Consider the following 24,781-nt stretch of genomic DNA (forward strand, 5'->3'; position numbering starts at 1 on the left):
CTTCACCTGTTTTAATGGAACCTAGCACTGGAGTAGATTTTAGACACAAAAACAGGATTCCCAAGTTATCAGCTAAATCTAACCAATAATTTGAAAGCCATGAGTAATCTTTATGATCAAACGGCATTTTCTTTTTTTTCTTTTTTATCAAATTACCATAATTTGTCTTCTTTACAGCTGTGGTTATATAAAAGTGTACATAGTAGGAGCAAGAATGATTTGTAGACTCCAAAAGTGCCACTGCCTTTTTTATATGTAGGATGGACTGTGTCACTAATAAGTGAATATTTGAAATAGTCATTTGATCACTTGAATATAGGATTTCAGAAAAATTTATGGTTCATAAAAAAGTTTCCGACCATTTCTCAATGAATTAGTCCTGCATGTCATCCCTACTCTCTCTAATTCTTCAAAAGATTCTGGTACTAGTGGTTCCCATCCAAATTCTTGATCACATCCTTCTTCCTATGGGACTGTAAGCTCAATCTAATATCAAACAAGTTCAATCAATTTGCTAGAAATAGCAATCACATTTTCATCAAATCACTCTTAAGAGCATTCTTAAGAACAGGAAGGTTGTAGAAATACCAAAAATTGAGTCATAGAAATCTCTAAAACATGCAGTGGTTACGGTTGAAATGCTTTTGCTCAGGTTCGCCTGCTCAATCAGAGTTCACTTAAGGCTAAACAGCAGCAACAACAACAGCAGGAGCAACATCAATAATTCATTCTTCGTAGGTAAATATGAACAAGATGTTTTTTTTTTCTCTGCTAATTAATTGAGCAGGAAAATGCAGCATCCATAGTGCAGAAAATTTTAAGAAATCTAAAAAAAGAATTTTCATTCATATCGTAGTTAAATTATTGGATTCCTTTACATTTTGCTTCAAATCATTAAAGAAGAAAATGTAAAGATTTCCTTACAACATCCATTGACAAGGTTGCAAAAGCAATGAAGATTTTGGAAGAAAAAATATAAATAATGAGTGAAAATCAAACCGATGAGTGTGTTAGATAAGGTATTAAGACAATATGATTCTCCCAAGAAATAACCAAATTTGCTTCAACACACGAATTCACAAAGAATCGTGCAAACTAGATACAAAAATGAAGTAAGACATAATAGTGTTCATTCTAATGAATAGTTTTATAAAACTTGAGAATGGGAAATTATATAAAGTTACAAGTGATGTTGAAAGCATGTAAGACTTATACACTTTATTTCATGGTTATAGCCAGTGGTGGACTGGATCTAAAAATATTGGTTGCCAGGAGACTAAGAGGGCCCACTAGCAGCTACAAGGGGGCCCACCCACTACTACAATGTTATCATTCAATTTTTTTTTGTTTGTTTTTGTTAAAAGTATTCTTTTCAACTGTCCACAAACACAGCCAGGCTGAAATAATTTATACATTCTTCCAGGAGTGAATAAAATATTCTTGAACTTGAGGGGATGGGTCCCTTAGCTACTAACATGGGCCCCCATATATGGATTCTAATGGCACAGGAGCCCACTTTCCATTGGGCAAGCTGACAACCTGGCCAGTTCACCACTGTTTATAAAACAATCTATTTTTTCTTCTTTTCTATCTACCAAAAACAGGTGCTTGTGATGAAAATACTTATCCTGGTGACACGCTTATCTGTGATCCGCCTTGTCCTGACAATGGCTCAGTGTGTTCTGATGTAAATGTATGTCAGTGTCTACCTTCCTTTGAGCCAATCTATCGTGATAATATCCTAATTGGCTGTGGCCCAATATCAGTTACTAACACACAAACACAGATCACAACAAAAGAAAATAATCCCAGTAATGCATGTAAGTATTACAACTATTTTTTATTCTTACTTCGTTTTACTTGCATCAGTCTTTGTGTTAATTAGCCTGTATTTCGAGTTGAGTTTGATAGCTAAACTCAGGGTCAAATATTAATGCTCAAATCATATTAATGTTGATTACCTTTCAACAAAGGACAACAGTTTCAACTGACAATATTTGTAGCATATTCACAACATAGAATAATAATAATAGCTTCAAATATTGGCACAGGGCCAGCAATTTTGGGGTAATGGGGTAAGTTGATTACATCACTCCCAAGCACTCAACTATCATTAAAAACCATTGACTTCAGCAGCATTTGAACTCAGGAAAAGAAGGTGCATGAAATGCTGCTCAGTATTTTGCCTAGCAAGCTAAAGATTCTGCCAGCTTGCCAAATTAAATAGTAGAGAATAATAATAATTTCTTTTATTAGTCACAAGGGGCATAGATGAGGGGGGACAGCACAAAGACCATCAACAATTGTGCTGAGCTTTACATAATGACTTTTGATGTCAGCACAGTGTCAGCAATTTCAAGGGCAGATGTTATTCAATTATAATGACTACATTGCTAGACTGTGGGGTGAAGGATGAAGGGTATACTTTGGTAGTATTCACTCTAGCTCTTTATGGTCTAATTTCAAATCCTGTTGAGGTCAACTTTACCATTGATCCTCAGGGTCAATAAAATAAAGTACCAGTTAAGTACTAGGGATCAATCTAATTGATTAACCCCACTCCACAAAATTGTTAGTTTTGCACCTGAGTCAAAAACCATCTTTATTATTATTAGTTTCTTCTTCAATTTTGTTTCCATTTCTTGCCAAGTGTCTTCCCAACACCTAGGGCAAAGATTATTATTATTATTATCATTATTATTAAGACAGTGAGCTGGCAGAATCATTAGCGCACTGGGTGAATTGCTTGGCAGCATTTCATCTGCCGCTACATTCTGAGTTCAAATTCCACTAAGGTCAACTTTGCCTTTCATATTTTTAGGGTCGATAAATTAAATCTCAGTCAAATATTGGGGCTGGTGTGATCAACTTATCCACTCCCCAAAGATTTCAAGCCTTGTGCCTACAGTAGAAAGGATTATTATTATTATCATTATTATTATATGCAAGTGTATAAAACTTTATATACTTTCTATAGATAACAGTAAGAATATATACTTAAATCTAATTTACTCTCATCATGTATAAATATGTTACAAGTATTTTCAAAGATAATAAAAATGCCAACATTTTGATTGACAATTTTTTCAATGATATGACATTTGAGATGCTGTTTTTCTTTTAACTATCAATTCATGATTACAGTTCTCTTATTTTATTTAGCATCATTTTTTAAACTTGTTACCATGTTGATGAGATGAATCTTGAAAATTTTGGCATTAAATTTTTTTTTTTTTTTTAACATCATAGTTCGAAATCCAAATATCACTGGTTGACTAAACGATTTTCTCCTGAATCGTTATTAAAATGACAAGAATTTCGATAATATTTTGAGTTTTATTCCAACAACTCAACATATATTCAAATGTTAAGAGAATTTAGTAAAAATGGGACACAGAATCAGTTAAAGAAACTTTATTAAATAAATTTGCGAAGAGAAATTATTTGAAATAACTACTATCAAAATGATCATCAACATCATCTTCCATGCCAACATGGGTTGAATGGTTTGACAGTGCATAATGAGTTAGAGGACTTCATCACAGGCCAGCGTTTGCTTTAGTATGGCTTGAACCACTTTACAGAGTTTATTGGGTGCTTTTCATAGCACCAGCATTAGTGAGGTTACCAGGTAACTTTCAACACAATGATTACCCTCGACAGAGTGGAGTACAGTTGGGAGTGAGGCAGCTTTACGCCCAGTGATGATAGGCTAAAGTTGGAAAAAAAAAGGGGCCCAGAACAGATTTCTTGTTGAAACTACAAGATCATTCGAATTAAATAACAGTGGGTGGGAGTAAGTAAGACAGAGTTAGAAAGAAGTGTGATAATTCAAAATTTAAATATTTATGGAAAAATTAGAAATTTTTGAATATTTATGACATCAATTAAAATAAAGTGCAATTTTTCTGTTTCAGACAAGAGAGGAAGTATGTCAATTTGGATGTACGCAGTGATTGGTGGAGGTACTCTGGCTGTTGCAGGACTGACATACTTCTTCTATGCTATATGGTATCATCATTTCATAGATTTTAAGTAGAATTCCTTTCGCATTTTTACAGTCTTTTGATGTTGTTAAATCATTAAAGTCTCTATAAAGATTTATTTAATGTGTATTTCATTGACTATTTTATCACAGTTCTATGATATCTTTATAACAAATGGAAAATTTCTGTTGTGAAAACTCTTGTATATAAAATTTGTTAAGCTAGTCATCATAAACTAATTCAGTGAAATATCCAGATTTTACAGCATATTTTCATCTGCTCTTTGATAATTCTGAATGAAAATTGATTCCTTGTCATTTATTACCACCTATCTGTCTTTTATGCCTACATCAGCTTTTAAGCTGAGCACTTTCTACTTAGAAACTTGTAGACAAACTCTACTGTCAACACATCTTTTCCTGTAGTCAAACCACTTCTAAATATGCTAAATAATATTTCTCTGAATGTTACTGAAATTAATGTTTTGAAAATACAAGTGATCATGTTGTGAAACATTCTTGGTCATTCGTCTCCAACAACTCTCAGCTGTCAGGTTTAATTTAAACACTGTGACACAGACTAAAAGCAATTTAGTTGAATAGCATTTTAGTCTTAATTCTTCACAGTATATCCATCAGTTTATCAGATGTTTTCTTTGTTTTTTCAACAATGGAGCAATTAATAAGGTTATACTATATAGTTTCATGGTGACAATCCTGTTTTCAATTTGCATTACAGCCATTTTTACAAAATGAATTTTGAAAATCTGAGTCTTTGAATATCATTGTTTTAAAATTCATCAATCTTTGCTGCTAATCAGAATGCTGGAGCAAAGTTAGAAACTGTTTGTCATGAAGAGATCTGAGGCAAACAAAGTCGTGTGGATTCCAAAAGCAAATCAATCTAAAAGTAAAATTTAATATTCTATTTCTATAGAAATATAAGTTATGTTATTGCAATGGAAAAATTAATATTCTATATTATAGCAAGTGCAGGTAGGTTTGTAAAATAACTATAGTGCCAGTTATGTCCTGTTATTATTTTTATTATATTTGTGTAACATTATCCGTTTTTTTCCCATCCTTGTTTTTGTATACATTTGCTGCTTTCTTCCAAAGAATCTAATGCTCTTAGCTTAGGTTTTCCTTGGGGCTGGCCAGATTGGAGCAATCACAAGGATAATCAACCGAAATTGCGAAGATAATTTGGTACTCGACTGAGGAAAGAAAACTTTGAATGACCTGTCTTTGTTTTCTTTGTATCGTCTATCTGGATGTTTCGTTGTCCCATTTTTGTATCACCTAACTGTCTGGATGTTTTGCGTTCTTGTCCCATTTTGTATTTTTTATATGTTTATTTATTCACATTGTTTTGAATTAATCATATATTATCTTGTAGCTTCAAGATTCCAATGGTGTATTTATATATTTTTAGAATGACATTGTAGGGTAGGTGTGAGAGGTTGAATCTGGTCAATTTAACATAAAACAGGTAGAATATCTGGGCCTGATATGAGCATATTAAATGCCAAAGTGTTAGATTAAATACCACAATGAATGTTTGAGTATTTCTTTTATTTGTTTCTTTTCACTTTCTCAGTAACAACCTTTCTTTTTTTCTCATCTCAGTGGATTATTTCGAAAAGGCCCACGTGACAGAGACAGTCGATCGCATGGTCAGGATACAACTTCACAACATCTTTCAATTGATGAACAAGCAGTTCAATGCAATCATGTCCAGGCATTTGTTGAGGCTCAGCAAGAAAACAATGAAAATGTATGTACAGCTTAATATATTTGCAACTTTAATATACACTCTCATCCACGTTTACTCTACAAATTTTATCTGTCACACTCACTTCAGTCAGTATTTTCGCATAGTCATACACACACACTCCACTTTTATAAATTTATTGTCAGTCTTTCATTAAGAAAAACATTTAGATAACAAAATACAAAATTAAAATTGTTTCTACAAAGATAACTTGAAAGATTTAATTCAAGTTTTGCCTTTTTTTCCTTTAAACAATTTAGATTATTGAAGTGAGGTGCTGATCAGGTATAAGAATAATATCAAGTTTGATATAATAATCATTTGAGCTAAGAAATTTTTGTCAAATTATTTTTATAACCATAAGAAATCATTTTATGCTTTTTTACCTATTGAGATCAACTTAAACAAGTGTTTTTCTGTATTGTAATTAGTAATTCTCATTATAATGCTTCCCCGTAAATTAATTAGCTTATTATATCAAATATTCATTAACTTTATATTTTATCTTGATATATATTTATGAAACAAAGTTCTTTGATTGATGTAATCTACATTGAAAAATGTTCATTATGATAGATTTTTCCACAATATTTATAATTTTTATATATCAGATCAATAATAACAGCAATAATAGGAGTAATAATAGCAATAACATTAACAAAGCTCGCATTTTGAAATATTAAATGGATAACAAAACAGAGGGGGAAAATTATCCAATTATATGAGTAGTGCAATCCTTTTGATTTATTTCACAAAAGTAAATACGCATCTATTTATTGTACATACAAGCTAATTAGTAGTGGAAGTAAGCATTAATTAAGGAAGATTTCTAATATGAAATTGGGTTAATTAGCTCAGTTGTCTTGCACAATCAACTGTAAAACATTATTACATTATGTAAGTACAGATATGTTGAGGTAGTAGTACATTAAATACCTTTGTAGGAAGAAATATTTACAGATTGACTCTGATCTTTACTTTTTAGTTGTGGTCAGACTGACATAAAATCATCAATCAATACCAGTGTTTAGAAATTGATTATAAATTATAATTCTCCCAGTATATGTTACCATACTATAAATATTTAATCATTACAACTACCATAAATTTTCATTCAAATTAAAAAAAACAAAAACAATGCAAGTACATGCAAACCGTGGAAATCGATACATAAATGTTTTTATTCCATATAGAGGGGAATGTATATCAGGAAGAAATAGCTTTCACAATATAGTTTTATTCCTAAGGCACTGAGGTGGCAGAATCGTTAGCATGCCGGGCAAAATACTTAACAGTGTTTTGACTGTCTTTACGTTCTGAGTTTAAATTCCACCAAGGTCGACTTTGCCTTTCATCCTTTCGGGGTCGATATAAGTACCAGTTGCGCACTGGGGTCGATCTAATTGACTGACCCCCTCCCCCAAAATTTCAGGCCTTGTGCCTAGAGTAGAAAAGAATATAGTTTTGTTCCTTTACGTTCTGGTTTCAAATCTCAGAGGAGCTAATTTTACTTTGCACTCACTGGGATTGGTAAATCAATCACCAATCAAATACTATATTCAATTAGATTAAACATACCCTCTCCCCAAACCAGTAGCTTTATGCTTATACTAAGAATAAAGCAATTGATTAACAGTTCCAGCCAGTAGTGATTTCAGTCACAATGGTTTATTCTAAATGATATGTATATTGATTTCAGCAACAGAATTCCATTAATACCTTAAATGATTATCTGCAACACCTATTATTACCTATGATTTCAAGTAGTAGTTAATATCTGTGCAAAGCGTGCATCATGATAGAAAATAGTGGATGATAATCTAGCAGCAGCAAACTAACTGTCATTTAGTTTATTCAACATCAATTAATAAGAATTGATTTTGCCACAAGTATTCCCCTATTCTGATACCTGATAAAAAAAAATGTTATCTAAAGGAAAAATTTATGTACACAAACAACACAAAAGTCAAACTGTGTTATCAATATTAACTTAAAACTATTTTACATCCTTCCTGCCTCAAATATATATATATATATATATATATATATATATAGTTAAAAACTGTTACTCAGAGTTTCACATTCCCGTTCATGGGACAGGACTATATATATATATATATATATTTATATATATATATACACACACACGCACACACACACACTTCTGAAAGTGTAAGCCTAAACTACAATTTTTTATCATTATTTTTCGAGCATCGAAAATCTTGATATTAATCATAAGTTTATCTATAAATAGGAACAAATATCTTATTCTCTCAAATAAAGTAAATTGTTGAAGTTGCATTGTATTTACAGTTAAGGCTATTATTGTTAAAATTTTAAATGTAAGAAACCTGAATTTCGCCTCATTTAATATTTTTTTAGAAATTTACATAAATTCTTAATTAGTTTTATCATCATCATCATCACCATGGTTGTAATATGTTTCACTATAGGACAGATTGGATGAGATGTCAGTACACTATTTTTCCATAAATTTCCATCTTGTTCCACAAATCTAATTGTTTCAATTCCAAAGTCTATGTTTCTACTCTTATAATAAAATCTCTATTTACTTTCCAATGCAGCAATACCAATTACTTTGAAGAACTTTTTCACCAATTTTTATTAGCAAATGTCTAAGATTATTTTTAATCACTGTCTAAATTTTCTTCCCCCAACCTTCCTATTATATTTATATTGTCAAACTACAATCAGTTTTGTTTTTCCTATTTAGTCCTCTGAATGTAGATCCCCTGAATTCACTGACATCAAACCAGCTGCTAATGAAGACAGCAGTTCTTGAAACCATTTTCATTATTTAAAACTCTAACAGCTATACTGCCAGTAGGTTTACTTTCTCTAAATACGTCATCACTAACAGACCATAATCCCTTGTCTGCAGTTTATATCTAATCCTTTTACTAGCAATTCCAGTGAATCTGTTCATGTTCCTTGATCTCTCACCAAAGTTTTATGATACATGGATTTTTTCCCTTCACACTGACAATGCAATATCAAGTTCCTGCCAATATCAATCAAAACCAATTTCCAAATGTTGCTGAACTTTTGAAATCTGATTTAGCTTTAGATATGATCCTAATTCTTCTGAACAACCTTTGATTTCTTTAGCTCCTTTAAAGATACTCAACTGTAAGCTTCCTTCATAACAACAGCTTCTCTTGCTGTGCAGTTGTCTCAAAACTTGCAGTAAAGAGAAGACAGCTGAGAATAGACTTTTTTAGTGATTAAATAATAAAGCATTAAATACCCCACTGAGCTAATCAGCTCTGATCCTAATTTTTATACATGATATAGTTCTGAACAGCTTTCATGAACAAATATGGCCCTAGTTTTATTACTCCATACAGTCTTGGACAGCTCGCATAGTCGTTCCTTCTCTACAAACTATTAAAACTATTCATTAGATTTACAAATCAAAACAAATTTTTCATTATGAAAAATTCCATTTACATAAAAATACAGCATCTCTAATTCAATAATCTGATAAAATTCCCCAACTAGGCATCGTACATAAAGTATCTGTGACTTCATAATATATTCTATTGGCCTGAGGCACCAATAATCCTCATGACTACTCCACAATATTATCTCTAAATGTATAACAGATGTCTATAACAGTGTGACAAAAATTACCTTAGATAACAACTTGCTAATGGATCTGGATCAAGTGATTTAATTTGAACAAATATTTAAACCCTTTTCATATCAACCTGCCTGAGACTGCCCCTCATTCTATAATAGAAATTCTTTTGTAAAGTGATCCAAGTTAAACACTTCCACTAAAATTTCATATTAATTTACATTAAAAAACTAGCTCAATAATGACAAAGTTATCTTGATAAACTTCATTATTTTCAAAATTAATTGAAACAAAAGCAGGGTAATATATCAGTTTCTAAAGACTACAATGTATTAATTCCAGTTCTTATCTCACTCTCCATCTGTGAATCTCTTAACCCCAATAGAAGTTCTTTCTTCCTATCGAAGTTATATATCTTACCCACAAACGCCTGATTGACAGTTCTATTTTCTGTCTATCCTTTTACAAATGAACTACAAAATATATATTACATTCCCCAAAAGAACCATTTCTTTTCATCCATGACTCTTCCTGCAATTAATACCTCAAAGAAATGTAAAGAAGACTAATTCTCATAATTGGAATAAAATGATAAAAGCCAGTTTGATACATATATTGTTAAAATGCAATATTTTACAATTAAGTGTTGAACATATCCAGTTGACTTGAAGCATAGTTTAGACATAACCATTTAGATTTTCTTCAATAATTAGCATTTTCAGAATAAAGAAAATTAGGTGATTTAGAAATGAAAAATTTATAATTTTAAAAGATAAAAAAGACACCCTTATAGCTATGACTGCTGCTTGATTATATTCACTATTTCATGTTACATATCTCAATAATTTGAAGCTTTTAACAAATTGAAAAACGCCTAATTTTCATGTTTTAATTTTGCTTCATATTTTTCTCCTTTTAAATGTACATAGTAAAAAAAAAGTATACACTTGTAAATAATGCTGCTTAAAATTCAAAATTATTTATATATTCCAAAGTGTCCAATAAATGTATCATTGACTCTCCGATCTATTAGCATTTAACTTTCAAGGAATCAGTTCAGATATAAGTGGATAAAAGATTTTATTATATTTTCATTAGAATAAATAAAGTTATTACATTATTTATGAAATGTTTTTTTATTCACAATTATTTCATAACTCAAATTTGGTCTAAATGTATGAGAGCTGGTGTTCTGCAATGTCACATAACAATAAATTCTATGATTTTATTGGTAGAATTGTTCAACACTTCTTAAGAAAAACAAATGTAGTTAGGGTGAAAATAAAAATAGCAGTGGATGGGATGGCTAAATAAGAATTTACTTTCTTGAATTTTCAATTGCATTTTCCTCAGTTATTAACCTAACATTTGACAGTTCACATATTTGCCTCATTATTGATATTAACTTTACATGTATAGCCATTTAAAATATTTTCAAACTATTTGCAATTCCTGTTTCCTAATTAAAAATTTAATCTCCCTTTTTAAAGTTAAAGAAGGTGGGGGATTATATTTTGATTACAATATTATATCTTACTAATTTGAAAAACACTTGTTAAATAACTTTATTTACATGAAACTTACCAATCAGATAATAACAGGAACTTTTATTAGACAAAAAAAAAAATATTTATTTGAAAGCATGCATTTGAAAAAAAAAAAAAAGAACAATCTTATATTGGAAGCTTTATGATATTTTATGTATTCCATAGGTTTTTCTGCTTTTAGGAAGCTTTGTTTGGGCCTTTCTCTTTTTTCTTTAATTTAAAAAAAAAAATTTTGTTGCTTTTGCTTGGCTGTTGGGTTCTGTTTCTTTATTTTCTTAGAATGAAATCGTCTAAGATAGAATGCATAGATATAAAACCTAATAATATATGAAATCTTGCATATAATCTAATTTTTGTATAAAAATAAAAACAATATTTAGAATGAACTTATTTGTGAAAGCAATAAGTACATCCGGGAAATTTATATTTAAAATTTCAAGATGCAATCCATGAAAATTCTAAGTTGTCAACAATAAACAAAAAGAAAACAAAATGGCAGCAGAGTGAAATTCTCTTAAATTCAAATTTAAAATACATTAGAAAGCCTTCTCAAGTAATTGACCTCTGTAGATATAATACTCATGGGGTTTCACAAATGGTTTCCCAGCCAATCTTTACTGACTAATAAGAAACATGTATACATAATGTAAGCAGGAATAATAAAACATCACACAAAATGCCTTGTGGTATTTAGAGATAACACTTTACATTCTGAATCCAAATTCCATCAAAGTCAATTTACTTTGCATCCAGATAGGAAGTTGGAGGGAGGGGCATTAAAATAAGCTTCTAGGGTTAATCATCTGTACCCTGTTCCAGAAGTTGTAACCTTGTGCCAAGATTAGGGATCAGTTCTGCTACATTCAATATAAAATTTAATACAAATTAAATATGTATGGAACGTAAAATATTGTAGCCGACACCAGAATGGAAAGTGAGTGTTGACTGATGAGGATAACTGAACACAATACCAGCTATAAACATGCTGCATTATGAATAAATTACTCCCTTAAGTAAAAGTAATACTTCAGTAGCAATAGTTTTGAATAGCAAGAATAAGGAAGATAATATTGGGTGTGGCACCATGGTCAAGTGTCTTCTACTATAGCCTCAGGTTGACTAAAGACTTCTGGGTGGAGTTGGTAGAGGGAAACTGAACGAAGTCCATCAATGTGTCTTCTTGTTTGTCCCCCACCACTGCTTGACAACTGGTGTTGGTGTGCTTACATCCCTGTAACTTAGCTGTTTGGCAAAAGAGACCGAAAGAATAAGTACTGGGCTTAAAAATATATGTACTGGGGGTCAATTCATTCAACTAAAAATGCTTCAAGGTGATGTCCCAGCATGGTCATAGTCAAATGAGTGAAACGATATATCATGAGGAGTAGAAAGAGGCAACGTAAAAAGGAGAAGGTTTCACAAGTTCACAAATACAGTAATAGCTTAATGCTTTAGACAAAGAGTGTCTTAATATTTTGCAAGTCCTTCATCAGAGAACAAAAGCATAAAAGGAGTACGAAAGATGAAAGATCAGTGAAAAGGAGACATATATTCACACACACACACACACATATATATATGTATGAAATTTATTAGATTATTTCAAAATGTTAAACATACTTTATCAGATGTCCTCACTATTTAATTCTCATTCGATTGGCTTTTATCCTTTAAATGCAGAGCCTCCTTTCAATTCTTAGTATGTCTAAAATTGATGTCAGAACGATAAGTTTACAATGAGAATAAATCCCTTCATATTTTTCATCACAATGACGAAAATGTGTATATTTGACACTCAGTTTTCTCACTTCCTTAATTCTCTGCCAGTTTCCATTCTTCCTTAAATATTACCATACTCAACAAAGATACACTTATCTTAGGAAGCAACAGACATGAAAATCTGATAGATAGAAATAATCACTTTAGTGTGTTTAAAATTTAATACCATATAATCAATATTTTAAAAAGACAACTATCCTAAGTACCTTATTCAGTAATAAATCTCTTTCAAACATTTTTATTTGATAAAAATAAAATTTATTCAAACAATATTTTTGAATAAAAAATGTTTATAATTATGACAAAAGCAGTTTGAACATGAAGCATTGATATCAACTGAACAAAGTACCAGCTATAAAATGAAACCCAAACTTTAATGTGGAAACAATCAAGTTTGTATGAGTTCAAGCTGATAGAAATAGTACCCAAATCTGCTTCAAGTTACTGACTACTATCTTTAAAAAAAAGGGAAAGAACACATTAGATAGCATAGTCTAAGACATACTGAAAGACAATATGGTCTTAATTAAGGCATGTCTAATGATAGTGTTGAAGGTTGTGGTGGTGGTGACAGTTGATGATAGTGATGTTGAGGTGTGAAATAGCATGAACATAGAGTTGGTATCATTATGTTTAATGGTGACAGAAAATACTGAAGGTGCTGTGATGGTGAGGGAACCAAAACGACATGAGAAGGATGGTGATGGTGATGGTGATAGTGGCTAAAGAGATGATGATAATTATGATAGAGGAAAGAGGATTATACTGACACATGAAAGAGTGGGGGTGAATGCATTTTCACAGAATTCTTCTTCATGATTTTGGGATATCCAGAGGACATGGTAAGGTCAGGGAGCAACTAACTAACAAGCTCAATCATACTATATGTTGGCTTGGATCATGATATTCTACTGTTCAAACAATTATTATATTAAAATGTGAGGGACTGCATGTAATCTATCCCATCACAGAAGCCACATCTTAAAAATAGCCATATCTAAAGTGTTCTTGTCTGAAGATTGATTGGAGTTATCCTTCTTGATGCTGCTAATAATATAACTATCCCCAGTGAATGATTAGCATTTTATAGAGTTTGTGTCTTCATATGGTTTATGATATGGATAGTCTTAGCTCATATTACTGTTCAAAGTTAAATCTAGATAATTCTTTTATTCTCGATATCATATTCATTGTAATTTTCCAAAGTTTATGTGTGTGATTTGTCTGTTTTACTTGTACAGTTGTTAGTCCATCGACTCTCTACAACCCACTTTTACTTCAGTTGTAAAAGCATTGGATTGTTTGAGGTGTTTAATATAAACATCGTTTGCAATGGATTGCTAACCCCTTTGCCTAGTCACTTACAACGTGTTCCAGTTTTGTATTTTATAGGGAATGGTAATTTGATCTAATAATTATCAACTATTCAGTTTCCTAGTAAGCATATACATGACTTGAATAAATTCCTAGAATCTTTAAATGGCTTTAGATATTATTTCTAATCCTTTTGGAATCTATTTGTAAGACTGAAATTTCACATTTTTAATAGGCAAGTCTCCACCTCAAAATTTCCATGCCCTTAAGGTACAGAGGATTTTGTTTGTCTCAAAACCAAACTCCCTGTCTGTAGCTACGTTAATCCTTATTGAAGAAAAAGACCTTCCACTTTATCCTTCTTAGTGTTTTCTCCATAACTTGTGTGCTGTAGAGCTTTTTGTTGGTGAATGCTCAATTGCATGTCTATCTAGTGTTCTATGTATTGATTCCTGTGTGCTTATGGTACTTAACTGAATGGAAAACTTTAAATTCAATAAAAAATGAAAGAACAAAGTACTAAAAATCCTAAAGTAGAGCATTTCTTTATTTTGGTCAATTGAAAGCAATCAATCTTTGCACTTTTCTTGTATGAAAAATCACTTAGTTTATCAGGCTGCTATATTGGAATACAATTGAAAACAAAATCAAGCCGTGTCAACAAAGCATACAACTCCTATTTTGAGATGGCAGACAAGGGAAATTACTCTTGAGGGACTGAAGGGAAATAATGCACAAAAAGTGTGTTTGAACAGGGTCCTGATATAAAATACTGAAGCAATATAAGATATGGGGGGTGGAGCACACTGGTATCACTATGTGTTCTGTGCTTGAACTTTGTCAACTTCCTCATGGTTAATGCATAAGAGCCTGGCACTGGGAAGCTTGGTGTAGTTCAAATTACCGAAATTCAATGCTGGATCAGAACAGTTATGGAGGGCTGTTTGAGGTGAGAATCCTCTCAAAAGCTTTCAACTATTCGTACAGCATGTGGTTTGGCTCCTGTAACCAGATAAAAGTGCAAAACATCAGATACCACTGCATTGTTACATAGAAGTAATACAGTGCAGTAAACCTCATACAAATGTTGAAAGAAAAATCTCAACAGATCCTTTTCTTCTTTCTTTGCTATGTAGTTTGTGCCAAGCTGCCTGCAAAATGGATTTCAGAAATGGCAATGAATTTCAGAAATGGTAAGATATGGTACATAGCACAGTTAAATATGCCAAGTACATAAAAATTAGTATATATTTAAATGTAGTGTTGCATACCAAATCTTCTACCAATGGAATTAATATAAATAAGCAACAGAAATCTGTGTCGTAGCAATTCTTTTCTAATAGGACAGTTGAAGATGGAATGGAAATGAGAGGAAGAAAGCAAGAAATATTGTCTGTTTAAAGTAAAGAAATGTCTTTTTTGCTGGCCAAATCAATGACATGGCAAGTAGCTTGCTTATCCACATTTGTGTACAGACAGATGAATGATCAAACTCATGACACTGGCTAGAAACATGAAAATCAGTATGATTATAGAAGTACAGATTCACATACATGTGATTACAAATATACACAGATAATGGAAGTTGATGCTACCAGCTCACATGCCTTCACATACACATACTGGTGAGCATGATCTCTCTCTCTCTCTCTCTCTCAAAATGTGTGTCACTGACATGGATGCATGTTTGAAACAAACACACACATACACACCTATCGAAATGTAAAAATTTACACATGCACACACAAACGCATGCACACATGCAGAAAGATGCTTTAAGTGTGAATATGATGCATTGTTTTATTTTTCATTGATCTTTTTTTTTTCATGTATTTCCTAGAATGCAATGCTCTGTGATGAGTGGATACGATAGAAATCTGTCTCTGGATCAAGTTTCCTTGATCTGCACAGACATTCCTCCAATAGTTCCCGTTGTTTATTGACGACTTCAACTTGGGAACTGAAACGCCACTGTCAGTTTCTTGTCTGTCAACATATGTTGTAGCTGGTCAACCTCTGTTCATGTGGCCATATGGTGGTTCCCAGAGTAACAACATCCCTGAGGAATTTGTTCATGGCCCAGTAACATTGCCCAGTAAAAGGTGATGGAATCTCTTGGCTCATACCATCTCTACTAATGAGGAATCTGATTTCTTCGAAATCAAGGCAGGAGTATTACAGGGAGAGATGCTAGCTCCATACATCTTCGTCATTGTGATGGACTAGAAAATCATCAATATATCAGTTTCACTCAGCAAAAAACAACTGCCAGAAAATTGTATCTCTGACAGACTATGCAAATTATTTATGCCTTCTGTCTGACTTCATGTCTGATGCCTAGGCATTCCTGGCACAGCTTGAAGGAGCAGCCCAAGAGGCAGAGCTTCACATGAATGTCAACAAGACTGGTGTGGTGATGTTCAATACTTCTAAAACTCCCAAATCACTGGAGACAACATAAGACAAGTGAAAGACCGCAAATATCTCAGTGCATAGTTATCCTCATCAGAGAGAGAACTCAAAACAAGAAAGGCCCAAGCCTGGACTGCCATCAGCAAACTAGATTGGATTTGGCAGTCATCCCTCTCAAGAAGACAAAAAGTCATGTTCTTCAAAAAAATTGTTGAAAGTGTGCTACATTTTGGGTCCAAAACTTGGACCCTGACAAAAGCGTTGCAGAAACAACTAGAAAGATGTTACACCTGCTTACTCTAACATGCACTGAATATTGAATGGCAACAGGTTACCAATAAAGACCTCTACAGAGACCTTCCCCTTTATATCAGAGGTGGTCAGAGATAGAAACCAAGCGGCTCTTAATGGGGGGGGGGGGAGAAGTACATTGGATAGGAAGGCCAAGGGTTGATCAAGAGTGCATTGAAGAATACAAGGAGGTACTTGTCAAAGAGATCATCTACCCAAAGGCCTGTTTCACCAACATGTAGATGACCATGAAGATTGTAAGTGATGCAGTAAATAATGTTGTAGAATTAAGATTTGGGGTGATGGTTGTTGGGGGATTTTTGATGAAGAGAAAGGTGTGGCAAATGCACTGGAATGTAGCTGATTGGGTGTAATAGGAGGGTAGTGAACTTTGAACTCAAGTGGCACATTGTAGGCTACTCTTATTGGCACACTTGTAAAAGACTTTTTATGCACTATTACTGTAACATTGAATCTTCTAACAACTTTAGGGCAATAGGAGGTAATGGACTGGCAAAACCATGCAGGACAAAAGGACTTGTGATAGCTGTGTCTCTTGACATTTTAATTTCAAATCTAACTGAAATAAATGAAAGAAATACTAAACATGGATCAACCCATATCCTACAGATTTTGACTTCATGTTAAGAGGTAACATCAATTTTATAGAAATTGATCTGCTTTTCGTCAGCCACCACTAAGATATCATTTGATTCACATCCTTGAAAAATTGTGAACAACTGTATTATAGATGTGGGTAGTGCATACATGTGAATATATACACATGCACACACAGGCACAAGGATCAAACACTTTTAATCCCAAAAGAGAGTGTTCAATATGTGTAATACAGAGCTGATTTATATTATCACAATATTATAAAGTTATCAGGGCATTTCTAGTATCTACTTCAAACTGGTTGTGAAATAAAGGCAGCTTTTGTTGATATTGACCTGTAGAATCTATGGCTCTAGACATATAGTTGTACAGCTAACTACCTATACCAACATTAATTCGAGTAATATATTTTAACTATTCTGTTCTGTAATGTGTGTGTGCGTGTGTATATATATACATATATATATATATATATATATATATATATATACACACACACACAAACACATATGTATGTATGTATGTATTCATATATGAATTTGTGAATATGTAAAGATTGTGTGTGTACATAACATAAACGTGATCAAATGTGGTTCTTATTCAAAGAACAAAGGGTGTCCAAATATATGAAAATAGTGAGAGTGCATGATGTAGTTTCAAGGTAACCATACTATCAAACAATAGCCTTGATTCCAAGTTTCATGCAAATCTGAAGATTACTCTCTTCAGATGGACATATCATGAATTCAAGTCAAATACTACCAAAACTGGATGCAACAGATGTCCATAGCAGACATCTTAGATAGCATTTGACTTTCATCAATGTGTCCCTGTGAAGAGTCTAAAGCTCTACTTTGCATGAATCGCAGAATCAAAGGACAACCGTTTGTAAGCATTATCACTATGAAATAGTTGTGTGTGTGTGTGTATGTATGTATGTGCATGTGTGTGTGTGTGTGTGTGTGTGACCATATATAAAACTATGAATGATTGATTAGCTGTGTACACTTCTAATCTCAACCATCTTCACGTGTACATAATTATCTTTCTTTTGACATGCAAATACACAGAAAATATATATTAGCATTTAGAAAGTGAAATAACTTTCGTTACTTCTTACTGGGAGAAAAATTCTTTTACGACATTTACATGCTTTTACTTTACTATTGAATTATAGAAATAACTCGGCAGTTTGGGAATTTTAGTGTAAAGAGTTATAGCTTATTAATGCTAATGAACTTCAGATTTCAAATTACTTTTTAATGGTGTGTCATAAATATTTGGATAACAACTGAAGATACAAACTTAATTTCAATCAGCTATTGAAAATTTATATTGATAAAATCTGCCATGTCTGTAATAATTGAATTAGTGTACACAAGGTTAAATTCCAAATAATTGAACACCAATTTGAGATGTTTTTTTCTTTGAGAAACACATATTCTGTGTCAGTTATTTCCTCTTATTAGTTTGGATGTAGTTGAACAGTATTTCTAAGAGATATAATCAGTTTGTTCAAATAGATTTCTTTTCCTATTGTAAAAAACATAAAATTAGCCTTCACTTTTATTGTTTTCTTTTTATTATACAACTTATTTAGAAGAAATGAAATAAATTTGAATATTACAAAGCCTTAATGTGGGTGAAATAAAGAATGTAAGTACATCAATAGTATAGAAATAATTTGTTGTACATAAAATAGAAATTGCATTAGATTCATTATGATACCAATTGTCATGGCTTATTTACCCAAACTAATATTTGGTTCTCAATATAAAAAAAAAAAAAACTAAGTCACAAAACATTCCCCTTTCTTCTTCAAATTAGAGTCTGACAGTACAGATATGTTATTTCATCATCAACAAATAAAACCCTAGTAATTATCTTAATTAAATCTCACCTAATTAAGTAATCTCTTACTCTATTTTTACAGACAAGTAAAATCACATTTACTTTTTATTTGAAAACTCATTAAGTCTGCGAGTTTAAACGTTAAAAAAAGATGGTTTGACTTAAAACAGAAAATAAAACATTAACATGTAGATCTGAAGACTGCTCATTCCAAAATTTGTGTATTAAATTTTGAAATTAATGTTAATTTAGAAAGATTGGAATAAATGAACATAGCACTTTTAACTTTGCCATCTATTCATTTGGCTAAATTTGGAACACACCATAAGAACCAAAATATTTCCTATTTTAAGTTAGTCACAGCCTGTGTGATGCATTATTGCATAATTAAAGGTGCTGGTACCTGGAGACTTTACCAACTCTTATATTATTTGCACAAATACTATGAGAAATAAGATAATATCCAACAAATAAATATAACAATTCATAAAATAAACTTTGAATAGATTCATTTGGCAACTGATTTCAAAACTCTCAATCAAAACCTTTAGTTTTGTCCTACATTTGCACCATATTGGTTATTTTTCTTTTTTTTTTTGTCATGTTTACCTGGCTATTTATATTTATTTATCACTTCTAAACATTGTGGCTCAATTCCTTTATTTTATTTTATTTTTTTAGTTTTTCTTTTCTTTTAAATTGAAAGCTTCTATCCATTTTATTTATTTATCTTTGAAACCATTGCTTATAGCATTATTTTTCCTGCACTTCTGCTTTTTATTCTTTGAACTACAGCCCATCCCAATTTTGGTTTCTATAGGCCTTCTTTTTAGAAAATACTTTAACATGATATTCCTCTTCCAACGCATTCTTTAGTTCGAATATAAAACTAAGTTGAAGATGTATTCTCACTGATTTCTATGAACAAGCTAAATCCAACCACTTGTATTTCAGTCACAATTTACAGACTAATCTCTGATAAACAAAATACATTTAGATATATAAGTGTGCATATATATGTTTGTGTGTGTATGAAAACTTATACACACCCACACATTCACCAACATGCACTCACACAAATATATGCGTGTATGTGTAAGTGTACAGTTTTCTTTTATTAAGCAAATAGGGTAGAGAAAAATCAACAGAGCAGAAAATTTGCATCTTTTCAGGGTTTTTCAAATTTTAGATAACCAAAAGAAAATTTCTCATGAAACAATTCACACCATCACTTGTTTGTCTGTCTGTCTGTCTGTACCCACTTGACAAGAATTCAAGATTTGGGTGAATAATATTCTCAGATTTACATAGGAAATATTAATTGAAAGAAGAAAATACAAAACCAAAAAAAAAAAAGCAGACAGAAAACCAATTGTTTTGTCAATTTGTTCACAGTCTTCCCGCCAAATAGCAGGCAAAGTTGCTGTTAGCACAGTAGTATGAACGACTGACACTACGCCGCCCCTCATTGTTGTCACTATATAATGTACCGTCATCAACATGGCCATCACACAAAGTAAGTTACTTTAAGCTAACAGAAAATGGGAATTTACAAAAAGGACATGCTTAGCTTACCGAGAAAGAAAGACCCCATCCCCACCGAAAAAAAATACAAAGAATCAACTCACCGTAATTTCTAATAAATTCCAAAAGTTGTTTTTTTAATTTGTATTTTTATTCTTATTTCTAGTTTATCCAAATGGTAAGTGAATTTACAGCAAATTTTATACTTTCAAAAACAAAAAAATTTTTTTTTCCTCCAATATTACTAGAAAAATTTTTTTTTTTTTTCCGATGATTGCTCTTCATTTTAATAATCATCAGGTATCATTTGCTCTGTTTTCGACACGGTTCGTTTAGTTCATTTTGACAACAGGTGTCTCACCAAGCTAATCATGTCCTCCCTTCCATTATTCATTCTTTTCTATTCTGTAGCTTTTACTTAACAAAAAGGCCTTCCTGCTTTCACATCTGCTTCCATTTTCCATTTTCTATCCATTGGAAGTGTTTCTCTTTGTTTACATATGGTCATTTGTTTATTATATATTCTAATTATTATTTCATTGAGCATATGCTTATAATTTTTTAGTTCCAATTATATCATCTTGTATGTATGTGCACATATACATATATATATATATATATACACACACACACATGTGCATATATACAGATTAATGTATGCACATATGTACACAAATATATACACATATACACACATACTTACAAAAACATTTCTTATATACATGTGCATTCATATATATATACATTAGTGTAAACATGTACAAAAGTGTTTTTAAAATCTAGTAATCTGTGCAAATGGCAAAATAATGTGAATAGCATACACATGTTCAATTTGCTTATGCATATATGTGAGTATATAATACACACACACACACGTATATGTATGCATATGTATACACAAACACATATGCAATACATATACACGTTTGATATATATATGCACATCCACATACATATACATACACACATGTATATGCACACACGCACGCACACATTTATGTATTTTTACACATTTCTTTAAAAGCAGCTGTATATTCTTAAGTGTATAAATTAGTACCAGTTTTTGAATTGAAGTCTTTTTCTATTTATTACTTTCATAGAATTGTTGAAAAAAATGATATATCAATGAGTTTGCAAGAAAATATCTATGTGAAGTTATTGATATTTTTGTCAACTTATTTGATTAATATGCATAATTCAAAACAGGCACCCCCTAGCCTAGTTTAAGGCTGATTATTTTTCAATAATTTCACAAAAGTTCAAAACATTGCTCAGGGTTTTAACTCTTTCCCATGGTGAGTTTATAGGACGAATATTTTCAAACTTTACGACAATCTTCTCATATTTATTTCAGTGAATCTTACAGATATTCAATTATATTAATCAACATTATGGCATTGATTATAGATATTTTTGTCTTTCACTTCAGAATTGATTAAACAAGTAACAGCATAACTCATAAAACTGGTGTGCTACAAATCAGAAATTAGTAATACATGGTTTCAGTATTACTATGAATTATTAGACACTTTAACCTTTCTATTTAAATCTTTCAGTTTAACCTTTCTGACTTGCATTTTCAGGCTGAGTTGGTCATATTTTGAAAGTTAATATAAACCATGAGAGTATTATAGCTTTAGGCCATCCTATGAATAAGATATCTTCATCATACAGTTATAATTTGTAGTTTAAAATCAACCTAACCCTCATTCAGTCACATTATTTTGAATTAATCATGCATTATCTCAAAGCTTCAAGATTACAATGATGTCATTGTTTATTTTTAGAATAATATTGTAGGGCAGGTGTGAGAGGCTGGATCTGGCTAATTTGAACAGAAAATTAGGTAGAATATCTGGGCTAGTTACGGCTAGATTCAATGCTAAAGGATTAAAGAACCAATAAAAATGTCTTCTTTGCCAATGTGTCTTTGGTAATGTTAATGCTGTTCCCTTTTCTAAACCAGACCAAACCACACATGGTAATTTGTTTCCCCCATTAGACTTTACCCTGTTTCTTAGTGATAAGGGTTCTTGCGATTTCAACTTTTTAGATTCTATACTTCTACTGTTGCATTACTAGTTCCTGTTGATCTTGTAACTCTACAATATACTATTGTTTTATCACTATTAAATATATGAAATTTTCATAATATCAATAGTGGTAACAGCTCTAAAATAAGCAAACTTTATTTCGAATCATCCATATCATGCCAAATATTGTTTATTGCATTTCATCACTTCACCCTACCCAAAAGTATGTATGCATATATGTGAGTATATAATACATACACACACGCGCGCGCACGCACGCGTAGGTAAAGAGAAAAAATAACGAATTCACCTATACATCAAACTGAGTGCTCAACAGGTGCTTATTATATCAACCCTGAAAGAATGAGTGGCAAAGCTGACTTCAGCAGAATTTGAACTCAGAACATAAAATGCCATTAAGCATTTTGCCTGAAATTTATGGATATTTATGAAAGTATGAAAAGTAAAGTCGACTTCAGTGGAATTAATAATAATAATAATGATCAAGCATTGAGGACTCATTGTAAAAAAGCTAAGATAGACAACAGCCAAGTAGATTCCCAATGTGGGCTATGTAAATCAAAAGAGGAAAGCATTACTCCTATAGTAAGTGAATGTGGCATGCTGGCACAGAAAGAATACAAGAAAAGACATGACAATCTAGGGAGAGTAATCCACGGGGAGTTATGTAGAAAGCTAGGATTTGAACACACTGATAAATGATATGAACGTGAACCTAGTAAAGAACTAGAAAGTAAGAAATATAACATCTTGTGGGATTTTAACATTTGGACTGACAGAGTAATAGAAGCTAGAAGGCCTGATTTAGTAGTAGCAGATAAAGAGAATAGAAAATGCCAGATAATTGACTTTACAGTCTCAAATGATGAAAAAAAATCAATATGATAGGTATAGGAAAAATAGAAAAGTACCAGGCCCTAGCCATTGAATTGCAGAGACTATGGAAAGTGCAGGTAAAATGTATCCCAGTATAGATTCATTGGGAACTATCCCTAAAGATTTGGACAGATGTATAGAGGAAATAGGTATAAAACCAAATTTAGTACAGCTGCAGAAAACCATGTTATTAGGGACAGCTAGGATACTTAGCAGGGTTCTTGTCATGAGGTTACTTGTTGCAGCCTGATGTTAGGATTCTTTTCTTTTCCAACAGTCTAATCTATTGTGTGTATATGAATATAATAATAACTACCACGTAGAAACTCTCAAAATGTAAAAATCTGGAAATAGAGGTAACTTGAAAATGGAGCCTAAAAACCGAAACAATCCCTAAGGTACGATTAAAACACATACAAATACATAACATGAAAGCAAATGATAAAAATAAGACTACTGAATAATAATAATGATGATAATAATTACTTTTATTTGCCACCAGGGTGAAGGGGAAAGGCCTAGAGAAGAAACATTGAATGAACGTTACCTTAAACTATCAGTAATTTATGACAAAGTTTATATTTGGTCTTACACTGTCAGACACAAGACTATATACTAAATCAACTTTTAATACTTCTGGACTAATCATTAAAGTTGGTGAAAAACCTAATATGACCAATTTCAATATGTCTTTAATTTTGCAAATGTGAGACTAAAACAACCCCACAGGGCCAAAGTTGTCATTGTGACAAGTATATATTTCATTTATGCTACATTCATTTGTTTACTGAAAATAATATCCTATTGTTAATCAAATTTTATAATTAGTTGATCTCACATGTCTAATAATACTACTGTCATGTGTCTATAGAATATGGTTTGTGCTTATGGAAAAGAAAATAGAAATAGCATTCACAACTTTCCCAAGAGTATTTGAAGATAGAATCACTTACAAAAAAAGGGGTTTTTCTTTTTTTTCCTTCAATTAAAATGTTAAATATTAGAACTGAAAATACATTTTTTTTCATTTGTCCAGCATTTGTGAACAATAGAATTATAGTTTCCAGCTGGACAATCATTGGTCTGCTTAACAAAGTTGATTAATTAGTGACAAGGTTCCAGTATGTATTTTAATTTCATTTAAATTTTCGGAGC

The 24,781-nt window shown here is 31.8% G+C and overlaps 1 protein-coding gene across 36 annotated transcripts in view; it reads left to right on the forward strand.

Moving 5' to 3' along the window:
* The window catches only part of LOC106878639 (thrombospondin type-1 domain-containing protein 7A), a 1,055,067-nt gene that overhangs the window by 997,997 nt on the left and 32,289 nt on the right, over positions 1-24,781 (forward strand). For 29 of the 36 annotated variants that reach the window (XM_089364004.1, XM_089364014.1, XM_089364011.1 and 26 more), the window contains 3 exons: positions 1,605-1,820; positions 3,918-4,011; positions 5,615-5,762. In XM_089364004.1, the coding sequence (XP_089220130.1) occupies positions 1,605-1,820; positions 3,918-4,011; positions 5,615-5,762 (458 nt within the window). Of the gene's footprint in view, positions 1-1,604; positions 1,821-3,917; positions 4,012-5,614; positions 5,763-8,493; positions 8,604-20,567; positions 20,689-24,781 lie in introns of all 36 variants that reach the window. The other 7 variants (XR_008265800.2, XR_016244537.1, XR_016244542.1 and 4 more) reach the window with 2 other exon arrangements.

Source organism: Octopus bimaculoides, chromosome 16, assembly GCF_046866305.1.
Source record: "Octopus bimaculoides isolate indiv1 chromosome 16, ASM4686630v1, whole genome shotgun sequence".
NCBI lineage: Eukaryota > Metazoa > Mollusca > Cephalopoda > Octopoda > Octopodidae > Octopus > Octopus bimaculoides.